Source organism: Scomber scombrus, chromosome 1, assembly GCF_963691925.1.
Source record: "Scomber scombrus chromosome 1, fScoSco1.1, whole genome shotgun sequence".
Taxonomy (NCBI): domain Eukaryota; kingdom Metazoa; phylum Chordata; class Actinopteri; order Scombriformes; family Scombridae; genus Scomber; species Scomber scombrus.
Window position 1 is genome coordinate 15,422,996 of NC_084970.1, and position 18,212 is coordinate 15,441,207.

Sequence of the window (18,212 nt, forward strand, 5' to 3'; positions counted from 1 at the left end):
AGTATTATGAATTAAAATATAGTCACATATTGTAGTATGCTGTAATGCTGGCCCCTATTACTCCTCAGATAGGCCATCTTTATCGGGACCACGTGTTCTACTACATAAATGGGCACAGTATTGTTATAAATGATTAATGTTTGTGTGGCTGTTGGTACAGGGTATATTAATCTGTTACCATGTAAACCATCAACAGTTAGGCGAGTTTCTGTACTAAAATGTAATCAATGTACTCAAAACGTTAGAGCAACTCAAGTGAATGTGGGACTTAATATGATTTTTTTAAAGACTAGTTCTTGTATTGTCTTCTACCCTATCTTCCTCCCATCAATTGTTCCCCCTCTCTCTCTCTCCATCTGTTGAACTTTTTATTCCTCCCCTTCTCTCTCTCCTCCCCTCGGCGGACAGTCAGCCGTTAACAGCAGGCAGCCGATCACTCGCCGTCAGCCATGTTGTTGGTGTGACACACCGAGCTGTCAGCAACAGGTCCTATTAAGGAGTAGCCGCTAAACTTGAGCATTTTCTGTCACAATTTTCTGCTCACCTCGGATATAAAACTCTTCGGTTTTTCCGGGAAAGTGTTCAGAAGTGGTGGATGATAACTTCAGGCCCCTCCAAAGCTGGGAAGTTGCTGGTTTTGTTGGCCGTTTGGTGGTACGCAAGCGAAACTGCTTATCTAAGCATGAGTGTAAGTTTGATATTGTTATGGTTATGTTTCCATTGGGTGTTTAAATGTGTCATATAGACTTTTAAACCATGTAACGTTTCATCTGTTAATGTTTGTCTTCACTGATGCAAGCATGTGAAACTAAATCTTTAAAAGGGGGAATGATGCTGATGTCCTCACAACAGCCTGGGATGGGAGTTAGCTAGCTAAGTTATATGATTTCAGTAAACAGGAGATGGGTGTTGTTAAGACTTAGACGAAGGTTATTTATTGCTTACTTTAGTAAAAGTGAACCAAGGTGAGCTCATAGGTGGCAAGTTTGTAAAGGCAGATTTGCAGGAAAGTCTCCTAAATTCCTCTCGGTTGAAACTAGTTGAGCAGGTTGGAGGCAGGCTGGTGACAAGTGATCAGGGAATGTTACTCTATCAGTTCATCACATGGGGAGGTATGAGTTAGTTTGAAACTGTCAATGATGGCAATCTGTGGCCCTCAATAGAGTAGGTGTACTCAGTCATGTCTATCTTTTGAGATCATTATATATATATATATACATACAGCAATAATAAACATAATCAGAGCCGCTACAGAGAAAAGCATCACCCCCAACATTACTGATAGTTACAAGCAATGCAGAACAGAGCAGTGCAGGTGTCTATGTTATCATATCTTTCCTATAGTAATTGACCATTTTTACATATTCAAGTGGATTTTACTTAGTACAATAATTGTAAATGCAATGCTTAGTGCAAATCCGCCCATCAAAAAGAGATTTATTAGGGCCAAAATTTATTGAATTGTCTTAATATAACTAGCACTGTTACCTAGTGTCTGCATTTACTGGAGCAGCTCAGAATCATTGAATTGAAATGAAAAGTGACATATTTCTTTGCGTAATTGCTTAAATATCTTCAGTGTTAAGTACAGCAGTATAACATTGATGCATTATTGTCAGATGCAGTGTTGGTGTCCTTTCCCATGCAAATATCATGGTTAAGCTGTCTGACACTGATAAGCTGTCTGAAATGGTGAAGCTCAGAGCCTTAGAGCCTTGTCAATATCCTTGTTTTCATGAAATGATAATATTAGTGTAGTATTAATGTGAGTATTATAAGGGTGAGAGAGAGTTTTTCAATACAGTGCACAGCATAACAATTCAGTATAGAGGGCTTCCTGATGTGAGACTCATGCTGAAGAGCCTACAGAGGATGGGGAGTATCCACTCATTCTGTCAGAAAAAGGGAGATTCTACATGTAATCAAAGCCAGCAAGTATTGCAGCGGTCTCAACGGTGTGAGTCCATGTGCAGCTGTTCAAGAAGTGTGCTTGTGCATCTTTGCTCTCACACACAGTGACACATTTACAGTCATGCACACACAGTAGCTCAGTTTTGGAACAGGACGCTTGGCGAATAACAACTCAGCATTACCAGCAGTGTCTGTCACTGCCAGTAATGTTACAGACTCGTCAGTTTCCCCTCCTTTTATGTCCTCACACCTTTCTGTCCGTCTTTATCGTAGTGAACATACTCCCAGACTTAATTTTCCTCCACAACTATTATGTGATTATAGACTCCTTCAACTGATCAACCGGGTTTAACCCACATATATGCAAACATCCACCAGTCTAAAGCATCATCAAGACATAAGACTCACAGCCTGTTAGCCGTAGCTGACCTCTGACCTATGAAGACGATGACGTAACACATGCATATATATATAGACACAGCACAGTATGAATAAGTCTTGTTGATATTTCAGAGTTTATCAGAGAGCTTTCTTCAGTCCTGTCGTATCCTGATACACAGTATGGACAAACCAGGGCGGGGCAAATCAGAGCTCAGGACAGAGAGGCCGGCCTTGCCCCTTAACAAAACAGAACAGAAACAGCATTAATCAAACTCAATCTGAAACACTTGTAAAAGGCCTTTGCATTGTGTGTGCTGTGCTGAGATGTAACCTCTTTAGATCTTTTTCATGAGAGACAATTTTAACAGGTCATAGCATGTGTAGTTAATCACATGAATCACGGCGGTGTTCATTTCACATTTGCAGGTTTTAGGGCCCTTTTATTGTGCACGCTGGCTCGCTGGCTTTGCATAGTGGGACACCGAAATGGAGCCAGGCCATCATTAATGTTATTAGTAAAACCTGTGCTTTTTTTTCTGCTACGTGAAAAAAGTCTGCACTGTAGTGGGAAGGAACAGGGAAGATCCACAGTCAGAAATATAGAGAGAGAGGGGCACGAGGAGACAGATAGTGAGCATGGGTGATTTTACTGTATGTACAGATAACAGACACAAAGAGGGAAAGAGAGAGTCACAGGGCAGGGACAACGTTGCGGATGGAGTTGATGTCATTGGTGTGAGGTCAGCGAGCGAGGCTGCTGAAAATCAATCATTTCTTAGAACAACACTAGCCGGCCGGGCGGTGCTGGTTTCTGAACAGAGGAGGGATGAGGACAGGCCAGGGTCACACTACTGGTTGTAGATTTAGGGAAAGGACGCAGATATTAATGTACAATGACACATGGATATCGGAGAGAAACTTTTTTTTTAAAGAATGAGGTAGTAGTGTGATTCAGTTTCATCCATCTCTGTCTGGGCCTTTAATACAGTCTTTATGTCCTTATTTTAAATGTAGGCCCACATGTCAACAAGCTGCATTATTAAAATGTACTGAAACAAATGAGGTCAGTGACAGCCAGGCTATTTATCCAACAGTCCTGCAGTGTTGTGTGTGTGTATATCAACTGAGGGACTGAAATGTTCTTTCAATGACGACCAAAACTGAACTGAAGCAGCTGAGGTCTGATATCCGGGCCATGGATGAAAAGATAGACCACAGGAAGTGTGGTGTTTTATTTGAACGCCACACTCCACTCAGGCCGTAGGGTTCAGGATGAAGTGATTGACGGGGCGTAGTAGTTTCGTTTTTAGTCTAAAAAGGAAGTGTACAGGCCAAAGAAGTTTGAGAATTGTTATCTGCTTTTAAGACTTAATATTGTTCCTATTCACAGAAAAACAAGAGTAACTATAAACTTGATTAGCAGAAATAGGTAATAGCTTCCTATCTGTGATTGCTCCATAATGACCCCCAATAAATGTGCTGTAATAGAGATTTATTTTGGTTGTCAGTCCCAGTCCCGATTAGACCAGTAATGTCACAGTATTTTAGTTGTGACATCACTCCAGGTGTTGATGATGGACGAGATTGTTACACTTTGTTTAAGTATTGACTTCTGTTAATAACTAAATACTCTGTGTACTTGAATGTTGCCATGCTTGTTACTTATACCACAGGTTGGGAATTTCTGAGTCATATCTATTTGTGTAGTCTACTACATGACAACAGTAAGAGGATGAGTCTGAGCTCCAGGATGCGTTTACATGTTCTCAGTGTGGGTCCAGGTCTTGGAAAAGCAGGAAAACACAATGCTATTTTAGGCTTGTGCTGTCCAAGAATAATCAAACTCTCCTGAAATGACAGACACTAACTGAGATTTGAGTGTAGGCATCTTGTGCTTCCTTGTAGTATAAATTATTGTCACAGAGTGGTATAAATAGAGCCGGGTGGAAATGAGTGTCTTGCTCATGGGCACATCAGCAGGCTTGAACACATTCCGGTTTCCAGTCTCAACATGTTACACAGGCCGACCGTCCAAACTTCACAGTGAGTTTTGAAAGGATTTTCTCTGAGGTGAGGTGATGAAAAGTGCAGGCCCATCATATATATTCCAACCTTGTTTTCAGTTTGTTTTCTGGTCCTGTGTCACTGCTGAAATCATTTCTGATTTCTTTGTGAGCTGACCCTCAACCCGACTCTACTTCAGTGGGTTTATCACTATACTGCCTCGGCTGTATTCATATAGAAGCTCACGGCTTCTGCTGAGACAGAGACCATATTTGTGTGTGTGTGTGTGTGTGTGTGTGTGTGTGTGTGTGTGTGTGTGTGTGTGTGTGTGTGTGTGTGTGTGTGTGTGTGTGTGTGTGTGTGTGTGTGTGTGTGTGTGTGTGTGTGTGTGTGTGTGTGTGTGTGTGTGTGTGTGTAAACAGTAAACCGTAAAGCCGACAGTATTTCAAGTCTACTGCTATCTCTCACTTATTCATTATAATCACATTACCAGAGGTCCCATTGCATGACATGAGCTTGACCAAAGTTCAGCTGGTGTATTGACACATTTATGTGTGTTAAAATGGATCCATGTATGTTCTTTTAAAAGAGCTTTAAACCTTTTTAAAACTAAATAAATTATCCACTAAACTTTACAACACCAGAGTGGTCACAATTCATATTCACACACTGCAGTAGTTCATGAAGTTAATGTGTAAAGAAGAGCAGAATAAAAAAAGTAAATGAAGGGAAGGATGATAACTGAGGCTGAAGGAGAGAAGGACTTGACCGAGGAGAGGAAGGAGAGAGGGAGGACGACAGATGGCAGGCAGAAGATTAGTCGTCCCTTGCTGTTTCTCCGCCCTTGTGAGAGCATTGATCAGACCGCATCTACAGTAACCTCACACGTTCACTCTCATTCACTTTTTTTCCCCTGTCATCCTTTATTTCTTATCTCATTCATCTTCTCCTACACAAAGCTATTCTCAGCCAGTCAGTCATCAGTCATAATGCCTCTTAAAAAAAATCACTTGTCAGTCTGTAATTCTCTCTTCCTCTGATGCCAAGTCATATTTTCAGGGACGTCAAAGGCTGAATCCAAATGTCCACCCTCCAGACTTGGGAACTGAGCCCTCTCGGACTTCAGTCATACATGCTATGATGTGTTCACTGTCACTCTGTGGATACATGAGATCTTCAGTCTCGTCTCAGAGATAAACTGAAATCTCATTTGAAAGTGTTGGTCTGAACGGTTCTCAACTGAGGACCTTCACATTGTAGATGGTCAAACCAACCTTTGCCCGTCTACTTTACCAGGTTATAATAAACAAACCCACATTATTAAAGCTCCAGGACGATGACATTGTGTGTACGTTATACCTCACTACATTACAATATTTTACACAGCTGATCATTATTATGATAGTTGCTGTTTTATTATTGATGACAACACACTGTTAACACTGTTGCTGCAGGATTCTGGGTAATTTTCTGAGTGAAGTCTGCATGCAACTCAAGCGGATTCTGACACCCATCACAGAGTCTGCTTGAAGTTTCTTGTGGACTAGTTGAATTTGGGGTTTGGACAGCCCTCTGCACTCCCAGCCTTCCCGGGAATGTGACATCAAAGTCGGCAAGTCCGGACATTTGGGTTCAGCCAAAGCTGTCACTCTGCCAAAATCCACGCTCACTTCCTGTCACCTGACCTAACCGTGGATGAGGAAATGCTTGTGTCCGTTGGTTACCGGTCAGGAAGTGTTGAGCAAAAACTTTGGAATTTCTCTCCTCCTTTTCCTCCCGCGGACTTCATCATGTGAGTCTCGCTGACTGATGGGGGAGAGATAAAGACGGAGGAAGCAGGTGCTGCGCATGCCAGTAATTTAGTGAATGTGAAAGCTATTCTATTTCAGTGTTCCTGGTGTTCATTTGTTCTTAAAAATACAACAGATTTGCTTTCAAGTAAATTAAAGACATTATTAGCATTATTTTCAATGTTGCATTGCATTTATTCACATAGTTTCTTAAATGAAACATGTAAAATGTTGTCCTCCTCCCACATATGGCCTATTACGCATACAGCACTGTGACCGCCTGAAGTTCACACCATTCATTCCACAGCGATAGTGTTTTAAATCCAAACAAGTCATGTTTTGTGGTGGCTGTATTTCAATAGGTGGAACAGTGCCACAGTCACAGATGAGACCTATAAATATGCTGGTTGATACAGTGTGATACAAGTTTCTGGCCTTTTTGTCAACAAGGAGCACCAATAAGGTAAATGTATTCTGTGGACATGCACTCTTGAGCATGTACCATGTTTTAACTCACCACAAACATGACCCCAACCTCTACAAGAAATGCTATTTTAAAAAAACACAAAAAGTTGCAGAAATTGCGGACTAAGTCTTGACAGAATATACAGTGTATTAGTACACGTCATCTAAACACATTGATCCGTACCTCTTTCCTTTAGTGCAGTAAACTGATCAAATGTATCAGAAAATGGAGAAACCTGGCGCCTCCCATGCTTGAACCTAAACCCTATAAACCCCATTATTTGCAGAACAGGTGGGCCCTCCCTCTACATACTGGTTTATGCCACAATAACGCTAATATGCATGACTCAACAAGTTTGAGTTAAAACCATGGTGTAACAGACCTGGGGCGTGATCATGGGTGACAGGACTCGTTTTTTTTTGTTGGCAATCCCAAAAGTGTACACAACTTCAACAAAATGTTAACTATCTTGGAGATAACCCATAGTGGATAAACCTTTGCAATGCGTGAGTTTCTCAACACACAGCAAAGCAATGGACAAGGGTTTATACGTATCTGGACAGTGAGTGTAAATGTCTTTTTATGAGTGTTAATGTGTTTAGCTTGTATGTATTGCAGTGGTCTCTGGTCTCTACAGAGGCAGATTGGATAGTATTGGAACAGTCCCAGTGTGTTTCAAAGGTTTGGGATGCAGCCAGAGTGCTCCTGACTGAAGAGAACAGGAGAAGCCCTGTTAGACTCTGCTGACTGACCAAAAAATCTCTCTCTCTCTCTCTTTCTCTCTCTCTCTCTCTCTCTCTCTCTCTCTCTCTCTCTCTCTCTCTCTCTCTCTCTCTCTCTCTCTCTCTCTCTCTCTCTCTCTCTCTCTCTCTCTCTCTCTCTCTCTCTCTCTCTCTCTCTCTCTCTCTCTAGTGGCAGTGCTGTCCTGTCTTAGCTGCAGTATTGACTGATGACTGGCCTGTGTCTGTGTGTTTTGCAGATGGCTGCGAGCAGTAGCTGAGGACGCCACCGGGAGTTCCCCCTTTCTGTTTCTGCCACCTGCAAATATGAATGGTAAGACCACTGCAGTTTGTGTGAGTGGGTGTGTGAAGGAGTGGTTCAGGCCCAGACGTGGCCATGTGTGTATGTGTGTTTGCTTCTTTTTTTTTGGCTCTGCAGATCTGCTGAGGCCAATACAATGCTAGTTCTAGTAAGAATTCCCAGTCTGTGTGTGTTTGTGGCTGCATGTGTGTGGCTGCACGTGCATCTGTGTCTGTCTGAATACACTCCTCTTAGCTCTGTCACAGTCTGTTGTAGTAAATTATTTCTTTGTGTGTGAGATGTCCTTACTCTAGTTAGGGTTAGGGTTAGGTTAAAAAAAAAGGTTTGTGGTCAAAACTTTGTCATGTTCATAGAGAAAGAAAGAACTGAGAGTGAGATAACCCTTATTAAGACCACAAATCCCAAAGATAGTAGGCGGACCACCACAGCTGTCCAGTACAGCTGTTGTGCTCTGTGGTCATAAAGATGTTGTTTCCATATCTTTTGACAGCTTTGTTTAACTGTCCATTCACTGTATCTGCTGATGGAATGTGGCGTAAACACTGATGTGTAGTCAGCCTTGATTGGGTAAATTTTGATTAAAGGGTGAACTCGTTTTGCCTTCCTGTTTGAACAGTGACAGCCTCATTGGCAGCTCCGAGCTTCATTATCAATTTTTCAATATCAGAGCATTCCCAACACTTCTCCACCACTGACGCTAGCTTTGGGATTCTCTCTCCTCTTGCGCGTGTGTGTTTGTACTGTCTTCCCGCGTATTTATTTGTCTTAAAATGCTGTGTATGCTTGTTTGCTTTGCTCAGATTCTGTCTGTGAGTAATTTACACATGTGATTTATTTAAACAGTAAGAAGGTAAACGGCCTTTGATGAATTTACCTCTCCACCTCTGAGGCCCAGATTTTTACTTCATATTTGACATTAACTAATATAAAAATGTTATTGAGCAACATGTGATAGCTCTGCTTCTTAGACCAGTCGGTATTCATCTCATTATAGTATAGTGTAGTATAATATAGTATGTCCAATGCTTCACATCATCCTTAAAATCTATCTGTCCCATGACATCTTTTTTCCCCCACCTTCTTCCATTTTCTCTTCAGGTGGTGCAAATATATGGGCGATCACTCCAGATGAGAGGGTCAAACATGATCAGAAGTTTGACACCCTCTCCCCATCAATGGGCTACGTTTCAGGTACGTACACAAATGGATACTGCCTGTTTCACCACAGCCATCAACAACAATTTCCCAATATGGTATTCATACACAGGCACAATATACACACACTTAAACACACAAACATCCCTCTGAATATCCATCTGTTTTTCTCTCTCAACCCTTTTTGGCTCTTTCTATAGGGGAGCAAGCCAGGAAGTTTTTCCTCCAATCAGGGCTGCCTGCTGCAGTTTTGGCTGAGATATGGTGAGAAACACACACTCTAACTTTCATACATACTCATTTTTTGTGATGGCTTCTCTCTCTAACTAAAAATGTATATTTTTTTATAAATTATTAACACTCTTCTCTCTGTTTTCGTCTCGCTCTCAGGGCTTTGGCTGACATGAACAAAGATGGGAAGATGGACAGGTTGGAGTTTTCCATCGCTATGAAGCTCATAAAGCTAAAACTCCAGGGTACATCACTCCCAGTGTTACTGCCGGTCATCATGAAGCAGCCGCCAGTGCCTGCTCCCAGCCTCACTAACCCCAACCCGCCCTATGGTACAGTATTACACTCTGCACATGTAGTTGTTAGTTAGTAACTTTATTGTCATATTTGTTTACTTTAGCTTAAACACTCAAAAAATGAATTACAATTGCAAACAACTAAAGACAGACATCAACACACAGCATGAGATTGAAAGATGTAATAGAATAACTCACTCTTCTCTGTCTGTGCGTGTGACCTAGGTACCATATCTGTGCCTAACATGTCCATGATGCCAGGGACAAACCTTTCCATGATGACTCCTATCGCCATAGCGACCCCCGGACTCTCACCTTTGACACCAATGACAGGCCTCACCCCGTTGGTTCCTACAGCAACAGGCCTGAGTCCTCTAATAGCCTCTACCCCCACCAGGCCCCTAATGCCCACCGTGGGAAACGCCACCCTGCCAAATGGCACCATGGGACTTCTCCAGCCACTTTCAGCTGGAGCTTTGGCCACTGGTACAGAAGATTCTCTTTTCTAACTTTTGTTTATCTGTTTCCTCTGCTGTACTGTTGTGTTATCTTTTACTGCTTTGAAAAAAAAAAGTGAGTGCAGATGATGGCACTTTTTGGAAAAATGAGGAAAAAGGAAAACACAGCAACCAATGAGTTATGGTTTGGTCTTGCAGAGTCAGGTTTCTCTGTCTCATCTACATACAAATAGCTTCTCTGTCCTTGACAAGGTGACAGCAGTGAATGGATCACTATATATTACAAAGCCACTGTAAGGCTCCTCTTCCCTTCCTGAAAACTTCTTTCGTTCTCCAGCAGCCTTATAGTTTTACAGTTGTGGTTGATGATTAGAATAAAATGTCCTCAAAATACTGCAAATAATTATAGAAATGTATGTAATGGATATGTGTGTGCTTATCCTTTACAGGCCTACCTCTATCTGCATCCCCCTTCTCCTCTCCATTGGGACTTTCCTCTACTTCTGTTGGTATAAGCAAGGCCTCATCGCTGCTAGACCTGGGATCTAGCAGGTAACACACACATAAACAGAAATGTTGAAACCTTAAGCAATTTCCCCTTTTGCACAATCAGTGTCTCATTTATCTTGTCTTTTGTCTTCCTGAAGTTTGGTGTATTCAGATGATTTTTGTTTTTGTTGTCACTGGTTGTCTTCCAGCTCCACTTCCTCGTCCCCCTCCATGATGTCCCCAATGGTTGCTGGTCCCAGTGACTGGGCTGTGCCACATGCATCCAGACTCAAATACAGGCAGCAGTTCAACAGCTTGGATAAAATGATGACTGGATACCTCACTGGTATGTTGTGTTAGTTTGCGTGTATATGTATGTACAGTGTGTAGGTCATACAAAACCAAACGATGTGTGGTATGCAGGCGTGGATGTTCAGGAACAACAGCCACTGATTTCATAGATCAGTAGCCTCCCCCTTTTTTTTCAATGTGTATTACGCCATACTTAAGGAAGTGGAGGCTGTGTCTCGAACAGTTACGGGTGTGTTCAGACAATTTCTCAACACACAACCACACACGCGCGCTTATCTTTAAATCCTTGTGAGGACACTCATTGTCATAATGCATTTCTTAACCCATTACCCCTAACCTTAACCATCACAACTTAATGCCTAAACCCAACCTTTACCCCAAACTGAACCTAAACCCAATTCTAACCTTAACCTTAAAACAAAGTTAACCCTTACCCCTCAAATTGCCCTTTAAAGTTGTGAGGACCAGCATAAATGTCCTCACAACACTAGTTTTCAGCTCAAATGTGTTTTCTCAAAGATTAAAAAAAAAAAAGGGCACACACTCAGGCAAGTATGCATTTGCCCTTTCGTTCTGTTATTGCAGGACTTGCTGGACCTGTTCTCTTGAATTAGCCATGCAGTCAAACAATAATTGGGCATACACACACTTTTTCACTCACTTTAAAAACACCTAGAGATAATATCCTCACTACTGTGACTCAGCACATTAAATAAATTACATGGATGCCTTATTTCTAATATTCTAATATTCTATTTTTTTTAAGCTCTTGGCTCAATGTTTTTGTAGATATTGGCATACAGATCCATGTTTCTCTCACAAAGTGGACAACAGCTGTCTGTTAAATGAACCTAAGACTGACCATTGTTAATGCTTTCACAATCCTCTGATCACCATCCCCTCCCAAAGGTAAATTTGGGAGGGGAAGATAAATGAGGGTTGAAAAGTCTTGAAAACCAGCTGTGTGGTTGTATGAGATGGCCATCAGTTGATGTGCCACATTTTAAATTAAGTTTCATATGTAAATCGGTGCACATTACAACAGTCCTTAAATGCACACACCCTTCACCTCTTCCTTCCTCCTCTACACCCACACATCTGTACCATTACACATTATACATTTTTATATATTTATACATTTATACATTTGCGCTCAAATCTATGACTTTCTGTCAATCTTGTTTCCAGGTCAGCAGGTGAGAAGTGCCATGGCAACCACAATGCTGACTCAGACACAACTGGCCTCCATCTGGTGAGAATATCTGCATGATTGTATGCATGTTTGTGTCTGTGCATGACTTATGATTGATACATAGTGTTGTTCTCAAAAGCCAAAGTCAGTTTTGGTAGCCGGAATCAAGAAACGTCCTTCCAATCCTCAATGATATCACACAGAAGACTTAAGTTCTCTTAAAGGGGCAAAATATTTCCTTGTACCTTTCTCTCCTGAATGTAATTCTACTGTGTTTAAAGTTGATCAGTAAATATTCCTGTGCTCAATCAAGTAAAAACCTTTCATCTACAATTTCTAACTGTCCCGCAGGACTTTGGCCGATGTGGATAAGGACGGCAAGTTAAGAGCTGAGGAGTTTATTCTGGCAATGCATCTCGTAGACATGGCGAAATATGGACAACCACTGCCGCTTACACTGCCAACTGAGCTGGTACCACCCTCACAAAGGTAGGTGCACTTATATGACTCACTGGCTGCTCGATTCATACAGCGATATTCTTCCTCTGGACACTGTAGCTGCCTTTAAAATGTTTAAAGCCTGTCCTGCTTTAACAAAACCACCATCATGAGTTGATGACTGCAGCATTAGAAGGGCATGAAGAAGTGCTGAGTGGAAATGGAAAGCTTAACAACACCGTAAAGGAAGAAAGGTCAAAATATTTCTCACATCTTATTGCTGCAAATCCTCACAACTCCAAGCTGCTATTTAGGACCATTAACTCTCAGCCTTCTTATGTCCAATAAAGTCTCGTCTATTGAGAGATTTGAGACATTTAAGTTTTTTTGTTCTAATGTTTTATTAATTTTATCTGGTATCGCAGTCAGATTTGTACGGTTTTGTTTTTGCTTGACTTTTCTGCTGTGTTTGATACAACTGATCATGTCATATTAATTGATTGACTTGAACACTGGGACTACCCTAGACTGCTTTAAATCTTACCTGGGTCACAGAGCCTTCTCTATTTATTTGGGATCTCCTCTAGCTATGTTAATATCCCCTGCGGTGTTCCTCAAGGGTCTTTTCTTGGCCCTTTACTGTTGTGTATCTACATGTTACCACTGGGTGAAGTTTCTGTATCTCAAATATTTCTTTCTGTTTTTATGCAGACAATACACAAATCTATTTGTTCAGCTCAGTTACCTCAATCACAGCCTGTCATGCAGCCATAAGGTCCTGGATGTCCAGTAACTTCCTAATACTGAACAATGACAAAACTAAAGTTATGGTGTTTGGACCAAAAGCACACAGGGATTGATTATGTAAGTCAGACTTTAGGTTCCCAGGGTTTGCAGGGCACCCATGAGACCAGAAATCTTGGAGTAATCTTTGATTCAGATCTTGACTTCTCTAAACATTTTAGCAATATCTCTAAATCACCTGTCAAATCAGTAGTACTGTCAAGATTCAATCATTTTTTTCATTCAGCGATGCACAAACTGTCATTCATGCTTTTGTAACTCATTCTACTCCAACTTGTACAAAATACCGCAGCTAGGGCTCCTGCAAAAACTCAAAGCACATTTCCTTCTATTCTTGCTATCATTGCACTGGTTACCTGTGGTGTTTAGAATTGACTTCAAAATTGTATTGCTTGTTTTTAAATCACTCAGCAGCCTTGCCCCTTCTTATGTTATCGATCTTCTCACCCCTTACAACACTGCCTGTTCTCTCACATCAGCAGACAGAGGGCAGTGGGGCCTTTTGCTATAAGGGCTTTACAACTGTGGAATAACCTTCCACTGTGAATCAGACAAGCTACCTAAATGGCATCTTTTAAAACTCTTTTAAAAACTAATTTTTATGTAATGGCTTCTAATTTTTGATTTGATTGATTTTTATTTATTTTTTAAATTTGAAATTGTGCTATGAATTCTCTGTTTTCTATGTCTGTGAAGCACTTTGTAAACTTGTTTTTGAAAATAAATAAATATGATTATTATCATTATTAGGGCCCGAGCGGCGACTGCGAGTCGCCTGGCGAAAGCCCTATTGAAATTGTAATGTTTATTATTAGGGCCCGAGCGGCGACTGCAAGTCGCCTGGCGAAAGCCCTATTGAAATTGTAATGTTTATTATTATTATTAGGGCCCGAGCGGCGACTGCAAGTCGCCTGGCGAAAGCCCTATTGAAATTCGTTCATGCCCCAACGTGCAAGTGACCCCAAAGTGCAAGTGACCCCAAAGTAATCAAGTAATCAAGTAATCATGTGGTATGGAAGACCCCTGGGGAAAAATGCTATATTGAAATTGTAATGTTTATTATTATTAGGGCCCGAGCGGCGAAAGCCCTATTGAAATTGTAATGTTTATTATTATTATTATTAGGGCCCGAGCGGCGACTGCAAGTCGCCTGGCGAAAGCCCTATTGAAATTGTAATGTTTATTATTATTATTAGGGCCCGAGCGGCGACTGCAAGTCGCCTGGCGAAAGCCCTATTGAAATTGTAATTAGGGCCCGAGCGGCGACTGCAAGTCGCCTGGCGAAAGCCCTATTGAAATTGTAATGTTTATTATTATTATTATTATTATTATTATTATTATTATTATTCTTCCGACATTTCGTGCCCCAATTTCGCCCCTTTCCCAAATGCGAAAATGCTTATACTTTTGCACGGACGTCCGGCCTCATCCGAAATTCGATATTTTTTGGTGGTCGCACATGGTCGACGCAGAATGGCGGAATAGCGCCCCCTACAAAGTCCAAAAATGCCCATAGGGAATTTTGCTAACTTTGTCCTATGCTCACAAAATTCGGTACACATATGTATTATACCCACATATGCAAAAAAGCCTCTTGACCTCATGACCTCAACCCAACAGGAAGTCGGCCATTTTGGTTTTGATTTTTCTCGCCTAAAATTAACTCCTCCCACAGCGCTCGCCCGATCAAGTTCAAATTAGGTACGCAACATCTCCAGACCTAGCTGAGCTTAAGTTGTGCTCTGCGCATCCGTAGGTCAAAGGGCGTGTCTGCCAGGGCTCAACTAACTTTGGCGTGCTCGCCATGTACATACGAGTGGCTCTCATGCCCACATACTTCATCCAATCAGCTTCAAACTTGCTGGACATGATGATGGCTCCGCCCTGAACGTCCCGATATATTAACTTCCCACGTAACTCATAGCGCCCCCCGGTGGTAACAGGAAGTTAACTAAGATTCATTAAAATTACATACTTTGCCCCATCAACTTCATTCAGAACCAGTTGGTGAAGCTACATTATGAAGACTGTGAAGCTACGAGTAATGGCGTCCGTGTGGCGACACGGCGACCATCAATTCCTCGCCATGAAAATACGTTTGGCTTTTTGATGGCTTTATTGAACTCGTATCATCATGAAAATTGGTACACAGGTCCAGGGTGCCGACCTCAACGTCTCCATTCGCTCATAGGCGATCTCACTCGTGTCGCCCCCTAGTGGAAACAGGAAGTGCCATATTTTACATCATCATTGTGCGATTTCCACAAAACTTCACATGTGTAATCACTGTCCCACCCTGAACGCAACCGCTTGTGTTTTGTTACACTCTACTGCCCCCTGGTGGATGAACCATCAACCTCTCATAACTCCTTCATGCTTTGTCCAATTCACTCCAAACTTCACATGACTGATGAGTGGCCGCCCTGAACACACCAGACCACACCAGACCATATGTGTAACTACCTGTGACTGCCCCCTACTGGATGAACGAAACATTGCATTTTTGGCCTCCTTCCAGGTTTTTACTCACTTTCTGCTTCACGCCACAGCCCCGCCATGCCTCAGGCCCCGCGGTGGCATGGGTGAGCGAGGGCCCGCCATCGCCGCTTGCGGCTTTAATTATTATTATTATTATTATTATTATTATTATTATTATTATTATTATAACATTTAAAAAATACCCTTGATAAGTGTGTGTTTTTTAAAACATTTATGGATTATATATGATTATAAAGTGTTTGAATAATGTGAATAAGTCAAATAAGTTATGTGAAATCTGTATTCCAGGGGTGCCGTGAATGGATCCAGCTCTTCTCTCTATGCAGCTCTGACTGATGACTTGGACTCAGAACCTCCACAGAAAGTCAAGACCAACCGTTAGTACTCACACTACCAACACGAACGCAGAAAGTTTAGTCTTATTTTACTGCCTAATTAAATAAACATCCATTTTCAGTAACCTTTGAGGATAAATTCAAAGCCAACCTGCAGCGAGGGAACGCCGAACTGGAGAAAAGACGACAGGCGCTGCTTGATGCAGAGAGGAGAGAGCAGGAAAGACGCGCTCAGAAGGTGAGAGAGGAGCAAGAAAGGAGGGAGAAGGAGGCTCGTGAGGCAGAGGAGAGGAGGAGGAAAGAGGAGGAGAGGAGGCTGGAGCGGCAGAGGGAGCTGGAGAGGCAGAAAGAAGAAGAGCGTCAGAGAGAAATTCAGAGAAAAGAGGTGAGGGAGCACGTTAACAGCTCTCTGAATGAATTGTATATATGAATTTATTTATGAGTGGTTTCCTTTAGAGTCGATGCAGTGAGATGTCTGTTCACACTTCTACGTATGTATATTTACTTCAGTCTCCTATGTGGGTTCATTCCAGGCTGCGCAGCGGGAGCTGGAACGCCAGAGGAAGGAGGAGTGGGAGAGGAGGCGGCAAGGGGAGCTCCAAATAAAAAAGGAGCAGGAACAGGATGACATTATCAGACTGAAAGCTAAAAAGAGGAGTCTAGAGATGGAGTTGGAGGCTGTGGTGAGTGGTGTAGAGAAATTTTAAAGGGATTATTTCATTGCAGTACATTACATACTGATGTTATATTTCCCCTCAGCTGTCTCTGACCCATCATGTGCACATTATGGAGAGTTTGTAGTTTCTCTCATCCTCTCTCTCTCTGTCTCTCACTCTCTTTCCATTACTACCTCAGGGTAACAAGCATCGTCAGATCTCAGACCGACTGCGTGACTTTCAGAACAAGAAGAAGCTTCATAGGACTGAGCTGGATCTGATCAATCAAAGGACAGACACATGCCAACAGGACATTAACAACATGCAGAAACAGTTAGAGGTCTGTATGAGTGTGTGTGTAACAAGAGTTATTTTTTTGTCCATTAGTTTTCATTGTTTTTATTATGGCCACAGTAGCAAAGAGTCATTAAGTAATTTGTATCTTTTTTTGTCATTTGTGTGTCTTTGCTTTCTTGAGAAAATATGTATGAATGTTTTCCCAAATATTTTCCTCCAATGACGCATTTCTTGTTGCTATTGATGCATTTCCTCTTGGTCAGGAGTTCCAGAGGAAGTTGTCCCAGTTGACTCCAGAACAGAAGAGACTGACTGAGAAACTCAAAAACATGGCTCTAAATAACCTGCCTGGTTAGTATTGACTGATGAATTGAAAGCACCAGGAAAAATAATACAGCAGCACCTATGAATGGGTGAATGGAGAAATAAATAAAATAAAGCTCCACGTTAATAGGCACATTAATTAAGTAAAAAGCAGGAAAATATCCTAATTAAAATGTATGCATGTGATTTTTTTTTTTTTTTTTTTTTACATATAAGTGAGGATATAATTTTTACTTGGTAAACCTCCCTCCTGGTGTCATAGTGCTCCCAATAGTACACATCTTTTCACTGAGAAAATTGTAGCTTATTAAACTGTGTTTCTGGTGTTTGCAGGAACGACCATGTCCACCCTGAAGCTGAGTGTTACAGAGAAAAAAGGGACATGTATGAAAATGAAAGAGCAGATGGAAGCTTTGGAGAAAGAGACTGCTGCCAAACTGGCTGAGATGGATCAGTATCACAAAGATATGCAGGTAGGAATTAAAAACAAGTAGAGCAATCAAAACAACATTTCACACAAAACTTTCACATTGAGCCTGATGCAATAAATATATGGAGCATATCTACAGGTCTGTAAGATCATGTAAATCATAGAATCTAAACTCATCACAGCATTCCTGTTTTGGCTATCTTAAAAATTGTGCATTTTTGGCATACAAAAAATGCACAACTCATTCATACACTCATCATGTCTGAGGGCCCCTTAATGGTCATTAATAGCCATGGCAGTGTTTACAGATGGAACAGTGAACACAGATCATTTAGTAACTAAATGATCCGTGTTCACTGTTCCATCTAAATTTCAACTAAATTTTAGTTTCTTCTCTCCAGTAATGGACTGAATACAATGCCATTGTATGCTCTGTTTCAGAGAGGGACTGACATAGTCACGCATTTCTCTTTCTCTTTTACATTTTGTGTTGTCATGATAAGAGAGGCACATGGGCTAACTAATGACATCAATGACATTAATGATATCTCCATGTAGGTGTTTGAGTGAGTCTTGCCAATGTGCCTGCATGAACAACACTAATGCCTCCGAGCTGGCACACCGAGATTTAATGCACCCATTAGTAATATTTTTACCCATACCTGTTTTCATATCCAATGAATGATCTTGTGTCATTCTCTCT

At 41.5% G+C, this 18,212-nt stretch overlaps 1 protein-coding gene across 1 annotated transcript in view; it reads left to right on the forward strand.

The window, feature by feature from the left end:
• Positions 1–483: 483 nt before the first annotated feature.
• LOC133982449 (intersectin-2-like) overlaps positions 484–18,212 on the forward strand; it is a gene marked incomplete in the record, with an annotated part of 32,843 nt that continues 15,114 nt past the window's right edge. Inside the window, 16 exon segments of the mRNA XM_062421504.1 lie at positions 484–688; positions 7,532–7,605; positions 8,692–8,784; positions 8,949–9,012; positions 9,139–9,311; positions 9,501–9,761; positions 10,183–10,285; positions 10,432–10,568; positions 11,723–11,786; positions 12,078–12,215; positions 15,756–15,844; positions 15,925–16,187; positions 16,336–16,485; positions 16,658–16,798; positions 17,019–17,106; positions 17,413–17,552. Of these exon segments, the coding sequence (XP_062277488.1) occupies positions 7,599–7,605; positions 8,692–8,784; positions 8,949–9,012; positions 9,139–9,311; positions 9,501–9,761; positions 10,183–10,285; positions 10,432–10,568; positions 11,723–11,786; positions 12,078–12,215; positions 15,756–15,844; positions 15,925–16,187; positions 16,336–16,485; positions 16,658–16,798; positions 17,019–17,106; positions 17,413–17,552 (1,911 nt within the window).